Source organism: Syngnathus typhle, linkage group LG11 (genome assembly GCF_033458585.1).
Source record: "Syngnathus typhle isolate RoL2023-S1 ecotype Sweden linkage group LG11, RoL_Styp_1.0, whole genome shotgun sequence".
Taxonomy (NCBI): Eukaryota; Metazoa; Chordata; class Actinopteri; order Syngnathiformes; family Syngnathidae; genus Syngnathus; species Syngnathus typhle.
Genome location: NC_083748.1, coordinates 10796172 through 10819482, shown reverse-complemented (window position 1 = coordinate 10819482; position 23311 = coordinate 10796172). Strand labels below are relative to the sequence as shown.

At 45.1% G+C, this 23311-nt stretch overlaps 5 protein-coding genes across 6 annotated transcripts in view; 3 read left to right on the top strand and 2 right to left on the bottom strand.

Moving 5' to 3' along the window:
* Positions 1 to 5: 5 nt before the first annotated feature.
* Positions 6 to 2746, top strand: gata1a (GATA binding protein 1a). Its single transcript, XM_061292202.1, has 6 exons — positions 6 to 163; positions 772 to 990; positions 1155 to 1637; positions 1815 to 1960; positions 2034 to 2159; positions 2223 to 2746. Exons 2-6 carry the CDS (start codon positions 777 to 779, stop codon positions 2508 to 2510), a joined length of 1257 nt encoding a protein of 418 aa, XP_061148186.1. The 5' UTR covers positions 6 to 163; positions 772 to 776; the 3' UTR covers positions 2511 to 2746.
* Positions 2747 to 4284: 1538 nt separating this feature from the next.
* adnpa (activity-dependent neuroprotector homeobox a) lies at positions 4285 to 8146 on the bottom strand. Its single transcript, XM_061292243.1, has 4 exons — positions 8005 to 8146; positions 7526 to 7638; positions 7343 to 7435; positions 4285 to 7267 (listed from the first exon to the last, which is right to left on the bottom strand). The coding sequence occupies exons 2-4, from the start codon at positions 7631 to 7633 to the stop codon at positions 4706 to 4708; spliced, it is 2763 nt and encodes a 920-aa protein (XP_061148227.1). The 5' UTR covers positions 7634 to 7638; positions 8005 to 8146; the 3' UTR covers positions 4285 to 4705.
* A 781-nt stretch (positions 8147 to 8927) lies between these two features.
* Positions 8928 to 11030, bottom strand: si:dkeyp-97e7.9 (DEP domain-containing mTOR-interacting protein). Of its 2 annotated transcripts, none has more exons than XM_061292250.1 (9): positions 10878 to 11030; positions 10634 to 10812; positions 10436 to 10556; positions 10099 to 10277; positions 9806 to 10018; positions 9594 to 9731; positions 9455 to 9525; positions 9186 to 9290; positions 8928 to 9069 (listed from the first exon to the last, which is right to left on the bottom strand). In XM_061292250.1, exons 1-9 carry the CDS (start codon positions 10958 to 10960, stop codon positions 8944 to 8946), a joined length of 1215 nt encoding a protein of 404 aa, XP_061148234.1. In that variant the 5' UTR covers positions 10961 to 11030; the 3' UTR covers positions 8928 to 8943. The 2 variants fall into 2 exon arrangements, with proteins under 2 accessions (XP_061148234.1, XP_061148236.1); XM_061292252.1 differs by having other exon boundaries at positions 8934 to 9069; positions 9609 to 9731.
* The window catches only part of zhx3a (zinc fingers and homeoboxes 3a), a 37933-nt gene continuing 23786 nt past the window's right edge, over positions 9165 to 23311 (top strand). Inside the window, exon 1 of the mRNA XM_061292246.1 lies at positions 9165 to 9301. The gene's annotated coding sequence lies outside the window, so the exon portion shown is untranslated. The remainder of the gene's footprint in view (positions 9302 to 23311) is intronic.
* Positions 11723 to 13420, top strand: mafbb (v-maf avian musculoaponeurotic fibrosarcoma oncogene homolog Bb). The gene has a single exon (XM_061292253.1). The coding sequence runs from the start codon at positions 11938 to 11940 to the stop codon at positions 12907 to 12909; it is 972 nt and encodes a 323-aa protein (XP_061148237.1). The 5' UTR covers positions 11723 to 11937; the 3' UTR covers positions 12910 to 13420.

Genomic DNA, 23311 nt, shown 5'->3' with positions numbered 1-23311 from the left:
CTGAAAGTCGACCCCAATCCCTCCCACACCCTGTGGGCCCTAAACGTTACTGCTGGTGGGAGAAACTTTTTTTTCCAGGCAAGGTCCGTCAAGTTGTGGCACCCTCGACCTAACAGGACACACTTTGTACCAAACAACTCGTTTAACAGTTACATCGCTTAAGGTAGGTCAACTCACATCTGTCACCAATGTCTGCTGACTAAAATTTGTTTGTGCATGTCCAGTGTCACTTGTTGAATTTATGATACAAATGGTAGATGCTGGATGCATGTGTACTTTCATGTATATTGTAATTCCTGTTATTGAGCATAATCTCATTTGATCGGCTCTGATTGACATATTTATAGTATCAATACATCAGATGTAGCTGTTTTATGCGCTCATGAGTTATCAGCTGAACATTCTGTGCCAACATGATGTGTTATAATAAAATAAAATTAAACCCCGAGCAGACACTGCAATTACTAGTAATTCCATATTTAAATTGTTGACATTTATTGGCATACAGTAGATTCATGTACGTTAATGTATTTTTGTTGTGACATTTTGCCTAATTTCCATTACTTAATGCATCAGGGTGATTTTATTTTATTTTATTTTATTTTATTTTATTTTATTTTATTTTATTTTATTTTATTTTATTTTATTTTATTTTATTTTATTTTATTTTATTTTATTTTATTTTATTTTATTTTATTTTATTTTATTTTATTTTATTTTATTTTATTTTATTTTATACCCTCGTTCATACCTTCTGTAACGTACATGCAGGCAGCATGGAGGAGTCTTCAGAGCCATCTCACTGGGTGTCTTCATCGCTGCTGGGCTCAGATACTCTGGCGGCCTTCTCTTCTGAATCCGGTCTTCTGCCTCCAGGAGAGGACGGAGATGCCTTTTTCTCCAGCCAGGACGCAGACTACACCAACCTGTCCTCCTTCTTCTCCAGCCCGAGTCAGAATCGAACACCGTCCACCTATAGGAACGGCTCTGGTCAGTGGTCACCCTTGAATTATTTTTCTCCTCTTCCTCTATAGATGGCTAAGTTTCAACGTACAGCTACATATTGTCTCCAGACAAGTGGATGTTTCTGTATTTTGTCGATGAATCATTACAGATTTCACACAACTTTTCATGACGTCTGTTCTGTCCAAAAGTGCGCCAAGCCTTCACCTCACCGAGTCTCCTCAGCAACCTCCAGCTGCTGGACGGGCCGACCGCTCACTCCCTGGGCTCGGCCTACAATCCTCCCGACAGCACCTGGAGCGGCAGCCATCTGAGCAAAAGCACATTCCCCACCTCTTTGTACATGGGGCTCTCCTCCTCTCTCACCCCTTCCAGGGATGGCTACTCGTCCCCACTTCGAGAAAGTCCTCAACCTCAGGAGGCCCTCAAGGCCGAGCGTATGAGTCCACTTGAGGGGTCGACGTCCTGCAACGGGTTTCTAAATCTGACCCCTGCGGTCGGGGGCATGTATACGCCGACGTCCCACTCGCATACGCACGTGCTAAACTCTTACGGTCCATACATGACGGGCCCTCAGGACTACGCCGCGCCCAACTACTACAGCAGCCCCGGTACCTGGATAAGCCCCGCCTACTCCCCAAAACTTCGCAACAAATTGAGAATATCCACACCAGGTGAGAACAAACGTATCGTATTCAAGCTGTTAATGTACATGGACTGTAAAAAAAAATATTTTGGGGGGGGGATCCTAAAAAGTCATTTAGGTTGGGAAGACTTTAAAATATAAATGACTGACATTTATGGTCACGATGAAAATTTCGCGCATTCACGTTTGGACTTTGTTTGAGCAGAGGCCAGAGAATGTGTTAACTGCGGCGCCACGGCAACCCCACTATGGCGCCGGGATGGAACAGGCCACTACCTGTGCAATGCCTGCGGACTCTACCATAAGATGAACGGCCAGAACAGACCTCTGATCCGACCCAAGAAGAGATTGGTATATATTATACGCTAACAGGGGCATTTCGTGGTGGGCAAAAAAGCGATTAAACGGTCTTTGGTTTTTTCAGATCGTCAGCAAGCGTGCAGGCACACAATGTGCCAACTGTCAGACAAGCACGACAACACTGTGGAGACGCAACGCAAACGGGGAGCCCGTGTGTAACGCTTGTGGCCTCTATTTTAAACTCCACAATGTGAGTTCTTCCCCTTTGTATCCGCAGTTGTGTACTTTCACCTACATCAAATTCTCCTCACAGGTCAACAGGCCCCTCACGATGAAGAAAGACGGCATTCAGACTCGCAACAGGAAAGTGTCCAACAAGAACAAAAAAGGTAAAAAGGCAGCCATGTTGGAGACGTTTGCTGAGGCCGCCCCGTCGCTTTCCGCCGAGGACAACAGCGGGACCTTTGCCCTCGGCCATGCGACTCTCCTGACTTACAGCCCCGCACCTCACCTCATTCCCGGCCCATCGCATCTGCACGCTTCGGCTCCCTTAGCATACCCGCACCACCGCAACCTGGGCATGATGCCCACGTTAGTTTGAATGAGGGTGAATGCGGGCTAGCTGGTGATGTAAATAGAAGCAAACTTGATGTAACTGTCTTTTTGATTATTCTGCACTGTAAAAAAAAAATTGGGGGGAAGTTTAAATTGGACAACATAAATTAACATCTATGGCAACACTATTAGCATGTCATTTGGTTCTAAACAATTTGCAGAGTTGCTTTTACTTACAGCTTCGATTTGGGGGACAATACATGGGATAATTAGTTGTCAATGTTTTATATATATATATATATATATATATATATATATATATATATATATATATAATATAAATATGTTATATATTTATATGTTATGTATATGTAATATATATTATATATATTATATATATTATATATATATATATATATATATTTATATATATATTTTTTAATATATATATATATATATATATACATACATATATATATATATATATATATATATATATATATATATATATATATATATATATATATATATATATATATATATATATATATATATATATATATATATATATATATATATATATATATATATATATATAATATAAATATGTTGTTGCACTGCCCAACTTAAAATTTTATCAAGGATGCTGCCTAATAATTTTGAGTTCATCCATTTTTTTTATTGTTTTTGTTTCGTTTATGGTGTGTTTGCTGAATTTATCATGACATGTAAACAATGGCCAAATGAATAAAATGTGTGAACCCATTCATTTTATACTCTGCTTAGATGTTAGACGATGTGTTAAGTATTTTCTGTCCCTCGCGCGTGCATTTTAAAACAAGTCGTCTTATTCAAATTTAGGATTTTGACTACAGACTGCAGCAAGCACATAATAACAATGTTCGGTAGTACGTGTGTGTATTTTTTAGGGTGAGAAGCGGAGTTGGAGACACAGTCATGAATGGAGGATGGCTGATTAGTTATCAGTGGGACTGCAGACCTCCAACCAGTCTCACCTGCAACTGGCAACGAACATTCACTGCAGTTGGCAAATTGAAGACAGTAAAATGAAGTAAGTACATTTATTAATGTCAATTGCAATCACACTATCTATTTTTCTAATGCGAAATATGTTCCTGGGAAATACCCCTTCAAATCTGCACTTACATAGTATCGTCCTGAAAATAAACAGAATACGTCGAATGTATAAAATAGTGCGACACGAGCGCCACCAAAAGGACATGAATGGAAACTGCAACCTTGTCACACCCCCCCCCCCCCCCCCCCCCCTCCACGTACACGCGCACACACTCGCCCCAACTGACATATGCAGGATGTATGCCTTCCCTGCAGCTGAAAGATAAAAATGTTGTGTGGAGTTTGCAATTCACGGTTATGCATTTAACATTCAATTCACGGAAAGCAACAAATACTACTGCTAGATCGAGATCCGCAAACGAGGGTGACTAGATTTGGGTTTCTGAAAAAGAGGACACCATTCTTTTGGGAGGTAACAGTGGTGGTGGTGGGGGGGGCTTCTCTAGTGATTAGTATATATTTTTTCCTAATGAGATATTATATATAACTACTGTCATGGAAGTCAAAATTAAAATGACAAAATATTGGTTGCAAAAATAATTGGCTTTTTTTTATTCATATAATGGCATTTCTTTCTTGCATTTCAAGTAAAAAGTCTGACACAACAATTATTATTTTTTTATTAATCCAAATATTGTGCCCAAAGTAATGATGTTTTCGATTGTAAGGCATGATGAGTTTAATTTCTTTTTTCTTGCTAAAATGAAAACCTCAGACTCTACTTTTATTTATAAATGTTTTATTGAAACTGTGACCATAACTACTATACATCATATTGGCAATTGAATACAGGTTTAAGAGCATTGATCAAAAAAAAATATATATATATCTGAGAAACGAAAGCACGTCTAGTCGATAAGTGAACAGGCTACGGGAGGAAAATAAACATGGAAGTATATACAGTACAATGAAACCCTGGAACGATGTGAATTTTTGGGCCGCTTCTTTTAATTGTTGTCTAATTAAAAGCATGCATTTCCAGTTTTGTACTCAAAACAGCAAATAATTGGGATTATTCTTAAATATAATAGCAACCACCAAATTTGGGGGGGGAAATGCATTTCATCAGACAACAATGGAAAGAAAGATCTTTCGAACAACAAGATCAAGGCACACTTCCCGAGCAGACAGCCACAGAAGGTTTCATGCCTTTGCATTTTCTTCTTGCAAAGATATTTCACTGGTGCATGAAGACTCTTCCGCGGTTACCGCTTCCTTCTCTCCTGTGTCTTTCGAGTCGACCGGCTGCTTCTCTTCTGTATCTGTCGAGGTAGCTACTGACTCCTCTTCCGTCGAGTCGGCTTGCGAGTTCTCTAACGTTTGCGTGGAGTCACCCGCGTGCTTCTCTTCCGAGTGTGTGGATTTATCTGCCTCGTCTTCCGCGCGTGTGGAGTCTTCTGTCTGCTTCTCTTCGGAGAGCATCGAGTCTTCGGTGCATGTGGAGTCTCCTGTCTGCTTCTCTTCGGGGAGCATCGAGTCACCTGCCTCCTCCTCCGCCTGTGCCGAGTCCCCTGCCTCCTTCTCCGCTGGATGCGCCGAGTGGCCTGCCTGCTTTTCAGTCAGTGTCGAGTCGCCTGGTTCACTGTTGTGCGGGTTCGAGTCGCCGTTTCTCTTAGCAACAGGAGTCGGCTCGATTTCCGGCTCGCTATCCGAGTCGATTAGAATGGGCTCTGTGCAAATGTTCTTTGCGGAGGAGGCCGCGGTCTTGTTTCGGGCCATATTCGGAACGCCAGACTTGAGCCGACCGGGCCTGTTCCCCGAAGCGCTTTCAATCTGGGCGCTGGGGAAATCAATGTCGTGTTTGACTTTCTCGAGGGCCTGCGTGTCAAATCCGAGAAGTACAGCCAGGTTTGATTTCTCACATTGACTTTTGCATTCGCTCTGCATGGTCGCAAAGTGCTTGCATATGTGAGATTTCCATATCCAGAGGCTCGTGGACAATTTTTTCTCTTCGGCGGCGGTAGGATAAGGACGCTGATTGAAGTAGGACCGTAGGAACTTTTGGCGAGCCTCAAATGTCGTGTGCTCATTGTCTCGCGGATCCACAGCGAGGTCCCCGATACGTGTCTTGGTTATAGCGGTGGAAGGATATGTCGAGTCTGTGCTTAGTTTGATCTTCTTGGAATAAGTGGCCACGCGTGTCGGCAGCACCCTCTTGAGCACGGGCATCCCGGCCGAGTTGAGCGTCAAGGCCGACTTGGCGCCAAGACTGGCCTGCTTCCTTCCAACCGCTCTGCACTGGACGAGATGCAGCGTAATAGTGGAAGCCACCATGTTGCTCGTGTACACTCCCAAACAATGGATGCACTTGTAGGTCATCTTCTTTTCAACGGGATGCATCGTTTGGAGTACCTGATGTCGCTGCCTGAGGTGAAAGGCCAACGGGTTTGCCACCGATTCTTTCACAGGGGTGCAACACAGCGGGCACACCGTCTTGCTCGTGTCAATCGCTTCCCTGTTTGTGCAGAAGGAACCTTCAAGCACTTGCGCCTGGGCGAGGGAAGGGGCCACTTTCCGCACGGACTTTTCTTTCGCCTCGGATTCGTTCATGTTAAAGGTGAGAACGTGAAGCTGGACGTTTTGTTTGATGGTGAGATCGAACATTAGCGCCGCCGACCCGGGTGGTCCTACAAAAACGTTAAAGTGGGCCTGCTGCTCGTGCTCAAGGAGTTTCTCAACACTGTGGAAAGAAGAGTGGCACTGTGGGCACGTGATGCCGTGGATTAGCAGATGGTTGAGCAGCGTATCACTGGGCAAGTAGCGGTTGCAAAGCAAACACTTGCTGGTGAAGTTGTGGATTTTCATGATGTACTTGGCCATGGCCCACACGATCCTCGCCTTGTGCGCACTTTCAAAATGAGCGCTGTAGAGGGTCTCGGGGAAGAGCTCGTTGCACACTGTGCATATCTTCCACTTTTGGGTCTGGGATGTGTTGGCGGCAGGCACATTGCCGCCGTCTGCGGTGGCGGTGCCGCAGGGGGCTTTTGCGTTGACCGGTTTGGCCGCCCCCAAAGACGGACTTTTACACACGGGGCCCGTGGGCTTCAAGTAGCCAATCACCGGTTGCGCTTTGGCGTTAACTGCGAGGGAGGACCCCCCGTTGAGAATCATGGAAGACTTCTGGGACATGCTGGGCAGATTGGAAATGACAACATTAGCGTGGCCGATCATGGCGGTTACCTGAGCGCCTATGCGCTCATGGTACTCGATGACATGCTGCACCAGCGACTCGTAGGTTTTGGCTGTAAACTTGCAGCGTTTGCAGAGAATGTTGTCTCCGTTGAAAGAAGCGCCGTTAGGGAGGGACAACTTGGGGATGACGCGCATATACGGCGCGACCACGTGCTTGAAATGTTCCCGGTAGATGTGCCTTCTCACGGCATTGTAGAGACTGTCACGATAGGTGCATTTTTTGCAGAAGTACAAAGACCTCGTACCACCGAGGCCAGACTTGTTTGAGGCTTCTTGTCTCTGTTTGACTGCATTAATCCTGGATATCTGCTGGTCCAATTTGTCCTTGTGGAATACTCGAACATGAATCTCCAATGTTCTCTTGTTTGCAACAAACGTGCAGTAAGAGCAGTTCAGAAGAACTTTATCCTGAATCAATCTCTTGTGCGAATGGCGGTAGTGATTCTTGTAACCCGCGTAGGTTGCGGAAGAAAAGCGACATTCTCTGCAGCAGTAAGGCCTTGATCGGTAGTTCTAGATGGAAAAAGAAGATGGATGACATGGCGTGTTGATTTCAATGCAAGCACTTAAAATGAGAAAAAGCTTTACCTGTATTTTGGAGAACGAAGGATGCCAGCCACATATATCAGTGTGCAGGGTCTCATGGAAAACGTCCTCACCAGGACTAAAATCTTTGAATTCCTGCAAGAAGTAACAGAAAACACACATTAAAAAAAAAAAATCCATAATATGGAACAACTAGCAGAAGAAATCAAACGAATTAATACTCACATTTACCGCCTCCTTGCAGAACTCCAGTCCAATATCTTCGAGTGCAATTTTCACCTGTTTCCTGGCTTTCCTCAATTTGGTCAAGTCGTTCACAGGGATTTGATACATCGCTCCTGACAAGACACATTTACAACGTCCACTCAGAGCGTTTTCTTACACGCAAACTTCTGTGTAAAAACATATTTAAGCAAAACTTGACCATGAGGCCCGACTCTGCTTGGGCGGGCAAGCTTCGATCAAGGCGTTTCGCACGACTGCGAATCAGTGCTATCCCGTTCAGGAGCCTTTCCACTAAGCCGATCGGTGTTATTGAACAAAAGCAAGACTCGTTTTGTCAACTTTGTGCGCCAGCGATGATGTGGTGGCTAATATTAGCCGTTGTGTTAGCTCCCCTCGGTACGATTAGCCCTCTTAGCGTCACAGCATCCTTTTTGATAGGACTGCTATTGCTTTCTTCGATGTGTGTGCATTTTTCTCACCGGGTGATAAGCCAGGATTGGCGGATGAGCTCCGTGGACAGGTGACAATAAATAAATAAATTTAGCGGCTCTGCTGAGACTTTCTTAGTTCAAAAAGCCGGTGCGGATGCTCTGTTTTGCGGTTAGCTCACAAGCTAGCTAGCTTGCAGCTATTGCAAGCGCTTGGAATTCCGCAGCGAGCCGACGGAAGGAGGGTTGACACGATAAGAGAAAGGATGCAAGCGTTGCGGAGACCGACGTCGTCCACAATGATTCTGGCAGCACCACCCAGTGCCCAGCCTGAAAACTGAAAGCCGCTACTCCGCCTCAGGTAAGGTAAAACACCAAAGTAAGCCAAGTCCGAATCCAAAATGGCGAGTAGGGAGGGAAAAAAACGGAAGTCCTAAGAGGCACTTGTCACCACAGCCAGTGTTGAATTTCACTTTTGAATTGAAAATGATTTTATTTTTCAGATTTAAATCGCTCTGGATTATGATGCTGCTCACCCCCAGCAAAATTAACTGTGCCTGGCCACGTGCAAACAGAATAATCTGATCTGCTGCCGTTTTGACCAGGGTAGGTCAACATATCACTTCAAAATAGTTTTATTTATCAAAACGAAACTTATTTATTCAAGTTGTTGTGCATTTACTTAAATCTTGTACATTTTAGGTGTCAAATTTAAGGCCCGGGGGCCAAATTTGACCCCACTGCTTTATTTCACGTGGCTTGCTGAACCAGATCCTGCACATTCTCCATGTTTCTTCTTCTTTATGAAAATTACAAATTGTAATTTGACCTGTCCTTTATACATGTGTTTTACTGTACATGGTTTTACAATCAGAAATGAGTAATTAATATTTTCTTTTAACATCATTTCATTTCACTTATCTAACAATCTACGTCTGTCATTCTTAATTTGCCCTGAAAAATCACATGAAAAAGCCTGTTCAATTTTTTTTATTCCAGCGTTTCCATCACTTCCAAGACAACAATGCGAGGACCTGTCATTATCAATGTGGTCACTTTCCTGTAGTCCAGGTAGAGTACACACTGACCGTTCACCTGACACAGTAACTGCCGCACCTAGATTAAAAAAGGCAGCTTTTGAATGAGACACTTCTGTTTTTTTTTTTTTTATTGAGCAATATGTTTGTGTTTTTATTTGCAGTGTCGCACGCCACAGGCGTGACAATCCTAACCTTGACTCCGGCAGCTGCTGCGGGGCTTCCGGGGTCAACGGCTTGCACATAACAAGGAGCCGCGCCTCTAATCACAAAGCCCCAGCCGAGTGCATCACCCGTCACCTGCGATCACGGTAAGGGAATTTGTTTTTCAATTCATATTTTTAGAATCGCGATAAAACAACACCTCGAACCTTTAAGTGTGTGTGGCAGATTATGCTAGACGCATAATAGTAATACAGCATAAACTAATATATACTTAAGAAATAAAATCCATAGCAACTCACCGTCAACACTCTCTTGGTAAATTGCGCTCCAGGTGCCAGCAACTCTTCACAGGTAAAATGTCTTTTAAGAACTGCAAGACCAATCATTTCAATGTTAACCAAACAATTGGACAACAGTACATTTGACTTGTACACTTGCCCGAGTCTGGGTTACATCTTGCGACTGAAGTCAAAGACAGCTGAGCAATCGGGGGGAATCCTGCAGAGTGAAGCTGAAGGGAACTCGAGCTGCCTCGCCGGCCACCGGTCACAATTTTAAGCTCTTGCCTGGCTCCCACTATTGTTAAATTGCGTGAATCACTTGAAGAGGAAAATGCGATTACCGGTGAAGAAAATGCACGTTTTTTCAACCTGACTGAAAACCAGCAGCAGGCTCCAGGGGCGGATTTTTGTGGAGAACAAACGGACTGTCCGGTTGGCTGTCTTCTGGTGACGACGCCACTTTGCTTTGACAATTGTCCTGCTCGTTTTCACTCAGCAGTTCGGACAGACGTCGTCTGCGCCGGAAGTTGATGCGGAATTGATAGAGAAGTCCACTGTCAACGAAATCGTGTTTTTTTGCCACTATTGAAGAAAAAATAAGAATATTAAGATGTATTTGTCGTTTCCGGTCGCCAAGCATCATGCGTTTGCCGTTCTCCCACCGTGCTGAATGATGCCTTGCTCTTGTAAAGCGCGGCACAGCTCCAGACCCTGGCACCGGCTCACTGCCTCTCCATTTTGGAGGAGCCAATCAATTAGCTGGCAGCCAAGAAAGGAGCGCTGGTACGCAACACCATGCTCCTCTCTCAGCTGCAGAATGGAGTGCTTGTCCCCAATGAGACTAAACCCAAAGAAGAATGCAGATCTTATTCGGGGTTAGAAATAAGTGTAGCGTTAAATCAGAAAAGACTGCAACCATAACGCTAATCTGACCGATTGCATTTCTTAGTTCATTGTTGTGGTTAGTGTTTGATCTGTGCTGCTTGTTTAAGCTCTTACTGTTCATACAGTCGTTGTCCTCTCATGAAGATCTTCACTTCTTTATTGAAGGGAAATGTACCATCGTCTTTGCGGAAACGATATAGGAGTTTGGCATCCTTGAATCCGGACCTATCACAAACTACAAAAAAAAAAATTGTCTTAAAAAAAACCCAACAATGACATGGTTTTACATTCTTCTTGCCACTTTCGACTTACCATGGTGCACAATGTCCTGATCCATGAGGTGCTGCATCAGATGTACGGCTGTCGTCCGATCCGGCGCCTCCTTATGGTTCACGAGCCAGGTGACGAGCTCCTCGGCGAAAAAGCAGTTTGGGTACGTTCGTAGGTGGTAGCGTCTGTCCTTGATCAGTTTTCCATCGTGAAGCCTCAACCTTGAGGGACGTTTATTGACGTCACGCAATGGAGCTCTGAAATGTGTCCGTTTGTTTCATCCTACCTGAGTTGTTCTCCGGCAATCATGACTTCAGCTTTGTGCTGACGAGCAAGGGCCTTTCTCCTGATGCTACTTGTCCGCTCCATGTTTGTATCATCTAATGACTGGAGCGTCCGAGTAAAGCTAACACTTGCTTGTGGCCCTTATGTGTTTACAAAATAGACATGGGCCAAATATCATGTGGGAAAGAGGTTGTGTATACATGGATGAAAAGAAGCAGACAGAGATGACATTCAGTCAAACAGTCATCACTTTTTGCTGATATATTTTTATTTTACCTTGACTGGAGTCAGACGAGCACCACTGCTACATCTAGTTGCCTTTTTTTCCCTTCCCTTTCTTACTCAAACAATGTCCTCAAACCCTTCCTTTAGTGAACATCACTGCGTCAGCAAATTTATTGGGACGCCTGCGGTTAAACAAATGTCCACGGTGTGGCAGTATTGACTCGTGGAGTCTCAGAAGGTGGTGTCAGGTGACTCGTTTTTTTTTTGGTTTTTTTTTTGTCCACCAAGTGAAACGGACAGTCTTGGTTTACTGATTGATCGTTTTGACAGCAACCGAAACATGTTATTTGCCGTTTTTGTATCTTGTGCATACTTGCATACTATGCAACAATGAATGTAATTGGTAAAATAGCGACTAAAGTGGGTGCAAGTCAGACACGTTGCAAACTCTATGCAGGCTGTAATGTGCGTGACGTGTGTTGGTCAAGTGATGGTCACGAGCAGCTCTTGGCTCTTGCCTTTATGCAAATGTGCGCCATGCGCGCTGTGATTGGTGAGCCGCGCGGAGGTGTCGTCTGGAGGGCGGGGACACGGAGCCTGTGCAGCTTTATGAACTAACTGTTCCCCCTCCTTTGCACAGTCAGACGTGCGCGTCTAGTCCTCAGGCACAAGTGGAGCTTTGCTTGGTTCTGTCCGTTGGATGCTGCTGGAGTTTCGTTTTCTCTTCTGGAGCGAAGTCGAATTTTTACGAAGCTTTTCCTTTGGGGCGAATGAGTGTCATTTCAACGACTGCATGAACCTAGTTGTGGACATTTCGGAGCTCTTGCAAGGTGAAGATGAGCAGTGAAACGCACTCGCATTTGGGACTGCAGAAGCCCTCGATGACTTTCGTCAGCGACTTTGACTTAATGAAGTTCGGCGTGAAAAAGGAGGCCGTGCAGGCCATGGAACGATCCCTCATCGGGCCCTGCAGCCAGCTCCACAGACCAGACTCGGTGTCATCTACCCCTGGGAGCACACCTGGCAACTCCATGCCGTCGTCGCCAAACCTCCCTCCAAACGAGCTGCGAAACAACCCCGAGGACTCCTTTTGGATAGCTACCAACGGGGCTTACCCTCACCCTCAGATGTACCCTCAAGCTTTTGGGCTGACCCCAGAGGATGCAGTCGAGGCGCTCATCGGGGCCACCACGCAGCAGGGACACCCGCCCGCGCCCCACGGCCACCAGCAACCACCATTCCCGATCGAGTACGAAGGCTACAACCAGCTCGGCGAGACCGCGCATCACTACTCGGAGCTTTCGGGTCCCCCAGAAATGCTCCCGAGTAGCCACTGCCAAGACCCCTTTCTCAAGAACGACATGGGCAGCGCCTCCCCAGAGTTGCCCGACGAGGTCAGCGGAGCGCACCACAACCATGGCCACCTTCAGGGGCAGCACCGGCGAGCCAACACCGAGTGTCACTTTTCGGATGACCAGCTGGTGTCCATGTCGGTGAGGGAGCTCAATCGGCTCCTCCGGGGCCTCAGCAAGGACGAAGTCATGCGCCTCAAGCAGAAGCGGCGGACCCTGAAAAACCGAGGCTACGCGCAATCGTGCCGCTACAAGCGCGTCCAGCAGAAACACATCTTGGAGCACGAGAAGACCAGCCTGGTGTCCCAGGTGGAGCAGCTCAAACACGAACTCAACAGGCTGGCGCGAGAGAGGGATGCGTACAAAATGAAGTGCGAGAAACTGTCCGGCGCAAACTGCTACCACGAAACCGGGTCAACCAGCGACAACCCTTCCTCGCCCGAGTATATCATGTGAAGTGTGTTGATTCTCTGCAAGGAGTGAGACGTAGTATGTGCTATATCTCCTCTCCAAAAACCAGCAGCCAACTTTGCTTTTCAACAATCACTTGCTCATTGTTTAATTCATGTAAGATTCAAATATCAAATAATTGTCATGAATGAAGGCGCTCAACGAAGCATGCATGCAGGACATGTGAGCTGTTTAGATCTGCATTTTGTGTCAAATCACATACTTGAAATCATCCCCAGCAGTTTCTTTTTATTTACATTTTAACCCCACTTGATTTTGCTTAGATTATTTTTTTTGTTTGGTATTATCGCTATCTTGTGAATTCAAATATACATTGAAGACAATGATGCTAGTTTTCTCCGCAGCATTATTTTTACCGAGCTGATTCTGCTGGACAGATGTCTGAATTCTTTACACTTGCTTATCGTTTTGTAAAGAAAACACAATTATGCAAATTGCTTTTGTGTTTTTCATATACTAAGGATCAATAAAAATGATTGTGACTTTTTATACCAAATATCATGTCTTTGTGTCATTTTTGGGCCATTTAAGTCTACTTTTTTATAAGAGTGCAATCACTAGAAATGTCACAGCTAATTACTTTTGCGGCAAACGAAGGGCCAAGTGCTTTCGCCGCTTCCATGACCTTTAGTCTTCAAGGAGCGCCGCTTCCTGACATGCAAAAGCGCTGGCAGGGGCTGTTGGGCACAGATAAAGCACAGTGGAAATCAGGCTTCCCCTCTTCTCCCTTCCTCAGACACATCACATCTGTATTCTGTGACAGGGGAAGAGAGAGTCGGCAATCCGCAGCAGCCCGGCGCGTGCACACTCCTCTGGACACCTCGAAAGGAATGTTTGCACTTGATACCTTTTTTTTTCCCCCCCTCTCTCTCTCTTTTCTGCACTGTTTGCCACTTTGTAATCCATAAGCACGCTTCCTCAACACATTTCCTTCTCAGTTCAGGAGTGCAATAATATTTGGATGACCAAGCTCCTTCCCAGGCTAACATGATAAGAGTTCTCACAAACGACTTTCGAGCCTACTTCAGTGACCCTTCTGCAAGACCTAAGCAGGTGGCTTCACTTAAGGGCAGCATCTTTTTGACGGGGCACCGCTTTCTCTCATGTTTGACCCCTGACTGTTTTTTCGCTCGCCCTGCTCACCACAGGTGCAAAAGCGCTTTCCCTTTGAAAACAGGCTTTGGTCCTGTACTTCTTGCTCCTGGGACTCCCTTAATCACGTAGCAGATGAGATGGCAGACAATATGCGAACTGACCGCAATATAGATCGGCACCCAATACATGAGCTGCGTCTGTAATGTCCCTTTTATAACAATTATAATGATATATTGATTTGTATTTCATCACGATATTTCCAAAATTCACTCTTAATGATTAACTTGTTTTACATTTTATGCTGTCACATGTCACGGTACGTTACGTAACTCATTCGGTCTAGCTTGTAATATTTGTCTTTATTTACTTGGCATGTTGGAAAGCTTTTTACGCCCTTTCAAGAAGCGGTTTCGTTGGAATCTTTGACCACTATCAACCATCGCATTTGGCTTTAGAGGCATCAGCAGCCTAATAACAGTGCTTGTGTTGTCAGGGAGAGAGTCTTTGTGGTGCCTGTATGACAATGCGCCGGCTGCCATTGTAGAAACGATTAGCCAGCTCTTTTCCCTCGAATGTAATAGGCTGGAGCCCGCCGCTCATCCGCCCCCCCCTCCCCGCTCCACTGCAAAGACCCCAAGCCCACAGTGCCCGAGGCAGGCTACTGAGTCAGCAGGAGGGAAAGGTGTCTGCACGTCTGTGGCATCAGAATGGAGAAAGGGAATGATTGCACACGGAAAAAAAAAAAAAAAGCCGATGATGAAGCGGGTTAAAGAGGAAGCATCATCATGTCTCGAATTCTTTCAAAATCCCTACCGCAGAGTTCTTTTTCGAATCGTGACCAATTGACACAATGTATAACGATGTTTACGGGAAAATGTGCGCTTTGCCAGTGTTTGGCTGCGTCTCAGACAGAAGAATGCTGCAGAGAGTCGCCATTGTGTGGGCACAGGCAGAGGAATGCAGGCACACACGCGGACACCAATGAACACAACCGGAGGCCTCCGACCTCAAGAGATGGCCTGGGCCAAAAGATACGAGAGTTCAGCAGAGAACTTCCTATTTGGACCCGGGGACTGACTTCAGAAGTGCCTGTCAAAGATTAGATGGACACAAATGTCAGTTCATCAGCCGGGTCAACATTTGTTGGTTACAAACAAATACCGCTGATCAAGGAGCACGCTGACGATTCTTGCTAATCTTTGACGTCAGTTTTGACCGCTAAAATCAGGCGGGCTCCAGTTGCAGGTTGGTTTTTCTTGGCAGTTGTTTTGCAACAGAAAAGCCATGGTCGTCTGCAAGCACGGCCGTCACGTGAGGCGCAGAGCAGTGATTTGGACGCTGGACAGGATGGACGAGGGGCTTCCTCTTTCACTTCCTATATGAGGAGCCAGTCAAGTGACTCTTTGTGAGAGCGTTAAGCTTGTATGTCGCAGGAAAACGCAGCTTGGATGGCTGCGGTTTCCGCTCAGGATGTCCAGTCCTTTCTGGGCAGTTGTGACATTGTGAATCACGCCGCGATCACACACGTCGCACGCACGCAAAATGAGCAGTTGTTCGATTACATCAGAAAAATGTAGATTTTTTGCTTTTGCTTCAAAATTGCAATTGTGTTCATTCATGTCCTTCAGGGACATATTTTTTTCTATAACCTGACCGATTCCTCAATCATTATGAATGTAATACTTGGTAATGACTAATGTTATCACATGCCGCGCTCCGTGAGATTCTAGCGAGCGGTTTAATATGTAGCTCCTCAACGACAATAAAACTTCTGGAGTTATCTTTAAGGCTTCCCAGTGTTCTGCCTGTTTACGCGTGAACTTCTGGGGATCTGATAGGAGGCACCGCTGATAAGGAACTTGTCACGTTTCACTGGACACCACCGAGGCAGCTTCGACAAAGTCCCGTCACATTACCGAGCGTGTACTTTGGTCAACGGGACAAAGGGTGAACCTCTGTAATGTAATTATTATACAGATTCCTGCCATCTTGATAGAACGAGATTGGAAAGCAACTGATGTTCCTGTTTGCGATGGACACGTCTTTCTGCTTTTTTAGCGTGACGCTGCAACTTTGAAAGGGGGGGGTTATCCAAGAAAGCCGAGCTCTTTCCCTTTCTTTCCCTGTTAGGATTTCCTGTCCTGTTTTATGGGGGTCATGCAGCTGGCAGGCGCCCTCCGTAATAATGACAGGCAACCATTAGTGGACAGTAGAAAGACAAGCCACGGAGGTTAACTGGGCCGAAGCTCGCTTCCTATCTTTAGGCCTGATAATTGTGTCTCTTAGTTTGGGAAAAGCAAAGGTTTGCTGATTAAGGCTCGCCTTCTTCTCAGATGCAAGCGTGCGGCAAACTGACGAGTTCAACTTAGCTTGGACGGAGCCAACACACGCTTGCTATCTCTTATCTCCTGAATACAACATGACACATTGACATCTAGAAAATCACCGGTGTTGTTTTTATTGTCTTTTTTTCTTCTTCCCCCCCTCAAGAGGCCTCGACAAAAAAGTCTTTAAGAGGATTTTAATCTGTACAAACTTTTTTATTTTATGAATCTATGTTGATCCTAACACGGTGGACAAGACAGTATGGCTGTGGTCATGTGTTCTTGAGAACTTTAACAGGACTGCTTGAAACTGGGTGTGTCACTCTCCCACTAATGTGTCATGTTAACATCTCTGTCGTGTCATAACTTGTATCTCATGGCTCTCTAACGGTGCCTGTGAAACTTGAAGTCATGTTACCACTTTACAGCGCTACAAATCTTGTCCACACCCAACATTGGGTGGGATCACTTTTTTGACAGTCAGGGAGGAGAGACCAATTCACAAACTGCCAGGGATCTATTTTGAGTCTTTACACGACAGGGAACCCAATCTTGTTCTTGGTTCACATACAGCTACTCTGAGTTTGGGTTGACTTTAAGTTCTTACTGACATCGGATCTACTCTTAGATATTGCAAAGTTATTTGTTGAAAATACTGGTCGTGATATTTGAAGCAACACTTTTGCAGTTGAAAAATAACGCAATCAAATCATGAATGTAATTTCTACCAAATAGCAAAAAAGAAAGTTAGCCCATCTCTGTCTATTTCAGTTTTCCCCATGAATGTCAGGACTCAAGATAATGAAGTCTGACGTTTGAAGAGCTTTCTTGTCACCATTCAACAGCTTGGTACCCTCAAGTGATATTCACTTTGTTAGAGCTAGTATGCTCTTTGTTCTGAAGGCCATCCCACTTAAGAGGAGAAGGGTCAGATTGCTCCACGTCAGCACTCTTCTGATACAGCTAGAAACTGTTTGTTCGGTTCTTAGTTAAGGGCAACGTACGTGTGGATTTTAAGGGGCTCCCCGATCCACTGCCAACATATTTGAGAGCAGCAGCCCCCGAGTGCTAGCTAACATGTCCAGGCTGCATGACAACATATGTTGGTGACCTTTGACTCCAAGCGCTGACCTGAGCCCACATACTGTCAGGTGTTGCGCAACATTCAACTGTCTTAATAGTTGGCGAGACTCACTTATCATTCTTTTCCCCCCGTATTTGTTCTGGACAACACACACACACATCTGAGAAGATCGTGAGAATGATACTGTGAAAATGTAGATTGGAGGAGCAGAGGAGATCCCAATTTGGATCAAGACCAGAATGTGTAGTGTTATAGCTGCAGTAGCTACATATGCTAATTTTGTTTTTAAGATTTATGCATGAGAATTTAAGGATGTCCTGGGGTAAAATATACAACTGAAATATTTACACTGTTTACATAGCCAAGATTTTGTTTATATTTATGAATTATATGTTGTCTAATCGGCTAACAAAAGAAAAAGTCCTCCTTGGCTCTTGCACAGTTTAATAATATCAAAGGCCAAAAAGTGTATGCTTGGCACAAAACATTTGCTCTCGGATTGTCAGCTTCAAGTCTCTTTTGTGAATGTGAGGTCAAAAGGGCAGCGCAAGTGGGAGTGACAGTAGAAAGGCAGGCCGATGGGGCTAAATTTAAATCCGAGGAGGAACAGCCTTGACTCGTGTGTGGACCCTCTTTCCATACCACGTTGTCAGCATCCACATGACTTTGTGCCAGTTTTTTATTTGAACACACCATTTGAATGGCTTGGGGTGTTGGCGGTTGATTGGTGGAGTTGGTGGAAAGCTCGAGCATCGGACTTTCCCACACAGCAAACTCTGAGCATTTTCACTGAAGCTTTATCAAGCTCCGATCACCCGATAGATCGTTTGGAACTTTAGATTCTGCATAAGAACCTTTTCACGATTACCATAAGAAGTTCAATCCTCTCAAGGCGCATTTCTTGAGGCTGGAGAGACGTGTGCTTTCCAGTCAACAGTGAACCTGTCAAATAATAGCCAAATGACAAAAGTGTGTCCGTCATGCCTTCAGTGAGTCTTTTTTGTTTTCAGTGCGGCTCGCCTCGAGGGCTACTTGAGCATGCACACCTATCTGCGGCGCTATCTCGACAGTATATCTGTGTCAGCAGCGGACTGAGACAGGATCATGAGAAATGGAGGCGATCCTGGTCCTCAGACCCACAGATAGGGGTGTGCTCTTAGACGTAAACAGGTTTTATGTGCGTCAATGTGTATTTATCGCCTTTGGAAAGGTGGCATGACGAGACTTCCCACAGGAGAGAGGCTTGTCATCCCACACTTTCCTCGCTCATCTTACTCAGTCACATGCTTCTTATCTCTGCATCTGCCAGGCCATGACTGAGCCGCAGTGCCATCAGTTTAGTTTCCATTCGGCTTGTCCTCATCAGGGTGAGCTGCCTTTGGGCACCCTGGATTGCCCGTCGGGGATATCGCGGGGTACTTAAAGACAATCATTTACGCTCACACCTATTGACTTTTAGAGTCGTCGATTAGCATAGCATGTATCCTTTGGGAATGCGGGAGAAAAGCGAAAACCCAGGTGAGCATGCCAACTCCACACAGCGAGGCCCAGAGCTGAACCCTGAACTACAAAAGTGTGAGGCAGCCACGAAACTCCACCATGCTGCCCCACTGTGATGTCATTTTCCATTTTTATATTTAACGATGCAAATTCCGGCAGCGACGACATCATAAAGGTGACGCCTCGGCTCCATTGTGAGCCAGCATCACAACGAGAGCTTGACCTTGCCTTTTGCCTCTTGGCTGTCTGACAAAGCAATCGCCCGTGCTCTGGTGCAGCACAGCCGTCCTCTAAATGAAAGTAGCACGGAGACGAAGGGCAAAGAGGCCTATGGAATATCAATGTGCAATGCTCTCATTTAAGATTAAAGCTTTGAATAGAACCCTATGGAGTCGCTCGCCTAAGAAATGCTTGACATTTTACCCTTGCTGACTCTGGATAAAAAGGTGTCCTGCCCCTCCGGTAGCATCACCTCCGCTAACTAGTGGCCCCTCCTCAACTTACACCGCCCCCCCCTCCCCTCCCTCCTCCAAATTCATTGTGAAGTTATTGACTGAGGCTCTAGCCACACTTGGAACAAATAAGTAAAATGGATCCTCTTACTGGCGACGTATGATAAGAATACTGAAATACCCAAAAGTGTGCGGCTCAGCAAAATGACAAAGTGTAGAAGGGGAAATATGAAGCCTCTGTGATAAACCCTGGAAAAAAAATGTACCACTAGATGGATACGTGCAAGAAAATATGCACTGACGACGTATATTTAATTGTGAGTCTTATATGCCAGTTTATGCTAAGACTGACTTTAAGCTAAAAATGCTACTTTTTGAAATAGAACGTATGACCCAAGGAGCAGCCTTGCTTCAGCTTCAATTTAAATCCAAAATATTGCCTTAGTGCTGCACATTTCTTGATGACTATTCTCGCGTAATGTTAATTGTGCTTTTGGTTAAACAGAAAAAGAAATAACGGTTTATATTTAAACGATCTCATTCAAAGTACTGCAGCTATACTGAAAGTGCAGATGGGAGTATATATATTTAAATAGTGTCATCTCTTTGAGCACACTATAAAGAATGATTTAAAAATGTAGTCTATATGGTGCTAACCGCACTCGTGATAAACAGAATCCCACATCACGCTCCGACTCTGCAGTTAACCGAATCAATGCAATTCCACTTGTGCTGATCTTGCAAACTGAGACCCTTCCCCCATCCTCTCTCTCGCTCGCTCTCTCGCTCTCGCTCTCGCTCTCGCTCTCTCTCTCTCTCTAGCTCACACACACACACCCTCGTGGGGCAGGTCTACCCGTCGTAGCGTATTAGCAGTGGAAGTCGTCACACAATCAAGACAAGGCAGAGTACGAGACGTCAGGCCAATTTGTTTCCTTCTTGGCGCTCCATCACATTAGCAGCAGAGCCATACCCTTGAGCTAAATCTAAGTTCACACAGAGGGAGCGGGCTGCTGGACAGCATTGTCAGCACCTTTTCGACGGCTGCTGACATGCAGGCACAGACTGACGTGGAGGAAAAAAACACAACCAAAAAAAAAAAAAAAAAAAAAACAGGATGGTTTGAAATACGGTCCTACGGGTGTTCCCTTTTTTTATGAGCTTGTCGTTCTTATCCTGAGGCGAGAAGCGAGAACATTTAACAAAAATGCGCCACAGTCAGAGGTTCGGCTCATCAGAGTATTTAAGTCCAGTAGAGGGATTTCCGCTCTGATTCGGGTCACAGCCTAAATGTGCTACGACTCCCCGAGTCAGAAGACAAATACTCAACAAAGCCAGTCAATAGTTCAATTATCTACATGTCTGCTTTAATTAAACATATAATTGATCAGTCAAGGACAAATTATAGTCATCCCATTACCCATTAATCTAAAAGATTTGGCATGGCCACCACTTGACCTCATTGTGGAGTGAGTGGCCCTAATGTAGCTACTGTTGGCTGCATTTCCCGTCATAATATGTCCAAAAGCGGCTCCGGTTTAGCTAAAACAGTTAGAGGGGAAAACAGCATCATACTGCTTACGTTTGACTTTTCTAACTGAATTCATGAATATAGATGAATCCATCTTGCATCTCAATCTGAAGCTCCCTCCAGCTGCTGCCATTGTCTTTGTTCTCTCAGAGTGATTTTTTTTTTTTTTTTTGCAAGATGCTTCAAGTGTTAGCCTGCAAATCCTGACCAGGCTGTTTTTTTTTTTTTTAAATATATGTGAACCTGTCTCAATTGTTCGAATAATGGCATCTCGCATTTTCATGGCAAGCTTGCAAAAATAATAGGAATTGTAAACCATACTTATTTGTTCACCACTGCAATTTCTGTCATTTTTGATCTTATGCACACAATTTCAGCACATTCCTATTTCTTTTATTACTGACAATTTTGAAAAAAGCAACTTGTATAGCATGTCCTTGTCGTACTCTCCCAAGTATGACAAGCCAAGAACGGCACACGCGCTTTCCGTGAATGTATGGCCAACCTTTGGACTTCACCACTACTCGCCTTAATAGCTCAATCTTATGGATCATTTGAAAGCCTGCTGAGACACAGCTAATGGATTCCAAGGCAAATCAATGGCCAGATCAATAGAAGACTCGTCAATAAATGGATAGAGCGCCACTGTAATAGACACCAGAGTTAACGGTGAACGTTGTAGAACAACATTGTGTGCCACACTCGCCTTGTGCGGGCCGTCCTGGCTGATAAGGTGTCCCGTTGAATAATGCAGACAACAAACTCATTGACACAAGAACGCTACATACGTGACATTTAGAGGGCCAAACCCCCAAAACAATGGACTGAATAAATGAAACATCCCCAGCAGTCTCATGTGATTTTGCCTTAAAGGCAGCGAGGCAGCACCCCACAAAAACAAGTAGTTGATGTGATATATATTTTTTTTCATTCTAACGTATATTTCATAATATTTGATGCAGAGGACAGAAGACACTGGACTGCTTGTTTTTGGAATGTGCAAAGAGTACCTCAGGGCCTTACCAAAATTCAAAGTTTTTTTTTTTTTTTTTTCTCAGAGCAAAGATTAGGAGACGAATGCAACAACTTGTTTCAGCTAAAAGACGAGCGTACTGTACTGTGCCGGGACACGACGTGCCGTGCGCAAGCGGCTCGCCGCAAATGTCGATTGTGTGGGACTCAGGTGCTTCTTTGACCTGAGGCTTAGTCATCGCTTGCGGTTTCATCATCCCGCAACATCCCGCTCTCCAATAACCGCATTCCACGCCGGGTCAGCTGTTGGGAATAGGCAGCGTCGTAAAGGCATTCTATGCGATGGCCCCGCTTACGTCAGCTCGTGCCACTTGGACACGCAAGTGTTAAGACGCTACAGCTGCTTCTAATGGGCCCGTGCCATAAATCTCTGGAGAATGGCTGCTTTGAGAGGTGGGCGCTCGCTCAGGAGCAGCTGTACCCGTCTAAAAATAGTGCCAAGGCTGCTCCTGGCACACATTGAAGTAAGCATGCAGTTCAGCACACAAAGCTAATCAACAATAACTCCCACCTGCATTGGGCCTAGCATCATCGCTATTACACAGGAAGCCGGGGCCTCGTGCGGCGGGAGCGTCAGCGTATGTCACCGTGACTCACCCTACCAAACGAGAGAATCGAGACCACAAAAATCAAACACTTTGCAAAACATTCCCACTCAGCACCACATACAACAAACGCTGGTCAAGATGACAACCACTAGTTAGCCCCCCCCAAAACAAATATCACAAAAGTCACACACTAAGCTGTTTTTTTTTTATCAGTGTCTCTTTTTAGTCATGTTCTGTATGGGCTGCAAGTACAAACAGAAATACGTCCGTAACATCCAGCACTGAAATGTTCAGACGAATGATAAATATCCAAAAGAATCATTTCCAAGCACATCACTTGGATTTGGGTACTCCCACCTAAAGAAATGTGATTGCTCAACACATTTGCTGGCAGTCTGTAGAAGTGCCAAATTGGGCCTCTGGGAGTCACTGTCGCTCACAAACTGACAAATGAAGTGCAAGTACTCATACTTCAAACTCATCGAGCACGTTGGTGATGATGGAAATGAAGAGGTCAGGATCAGGCAGGCTGTTTGTGTTACATTGTGACACGGAGCATTTGACAAAAGAGCTAACTGAGCTTCCATTGAGGAGGTGAGAGGACAAGCAACCGCATGCAGGCAGAATCCATCCTGTGCAGACATTGAGGCAGCCTATAAATAAACATGAAGACGTACGTAAATCCAATAATCAATCGTGTGACGAGAGCAGACTGTCTGCTTCATTCTGATCTATTTGCTCCTGTGGGACTTGTGGAGGGGGGGGGGGGGGGGGGATACTGCCGCAATAGAAAATCATAAACACCGACAGGCCCTCATGGC

Coding starts and splice junctions, on each gene's coding strand:
- adnpa (XM_061292243.1), bottom strand. CDS start 7,633: ATGTATCAAATCCCTGTGAACGACTTGACCAAATTGAGGAAAGCCAGG. Junction 7,436..7,525: donor TCTGCAAGGAGGCGGTAAAT/GTGAGTATTAAT, acceptor TACTTCTTGCAG/GAATTCAAAGATTTTAGTCC. Junction 7,268..7,342: donor CTTCGTTCTCCAAAATACAG/GTAAAGCTTTTT, acceptor TTTTCCATCTAG/AACTACCGATCAAGGCCTTA.
- gata1a (XM_061292202.1), top strand. CDS start 777: ATGGAGGAGTCTTCAGAGCCATCTCACTGGGTGTCTTCATCGCTGCTG. Junction 991..1,154: donor CACCTATAGGAACGGCTCTG/GTCAGTGGTCAC, acceptor TCTGTCCAAAAG/TGCGCCAAGCCTTCACCTCA. Junction 1,961..2,033: donor TCCGACCCAAGAAGAGATTG/GTATATATTATA, acceptor TGGTTTTTTCAG/ATCGTCAGCAAGCGTGCAGG.
- mafbb (XM_061292253.1), top strand. CDS start 11,938: ATGAGCAGTGAAACGCACTCGCATTTGGGACTGCAGAAGCCCTCGATG.
- si:dkeyp-97e7.9 (XM_061292250.1), bottom strand. CDS start 10,960: ATGGAGCGGACAAGTAGCATCAGGAGAAAGGCCCTTGCTCGTCAGCAC. Junction 9,732..9,805: donor TGCTGCTGGTTTTCAGTCAG/GTTGAAAAAACG, acceptor ATTTAACAATAG/TGGGAGCCAGGCAAGAGCTT. Junction 9,070..9,185: donor CAGCAGCTGCCGGAGTCAAG/GTTAGGATTGTC, acceptor TTTTTAATCTAG/GTGCGGCAGTTACTGTGTCA.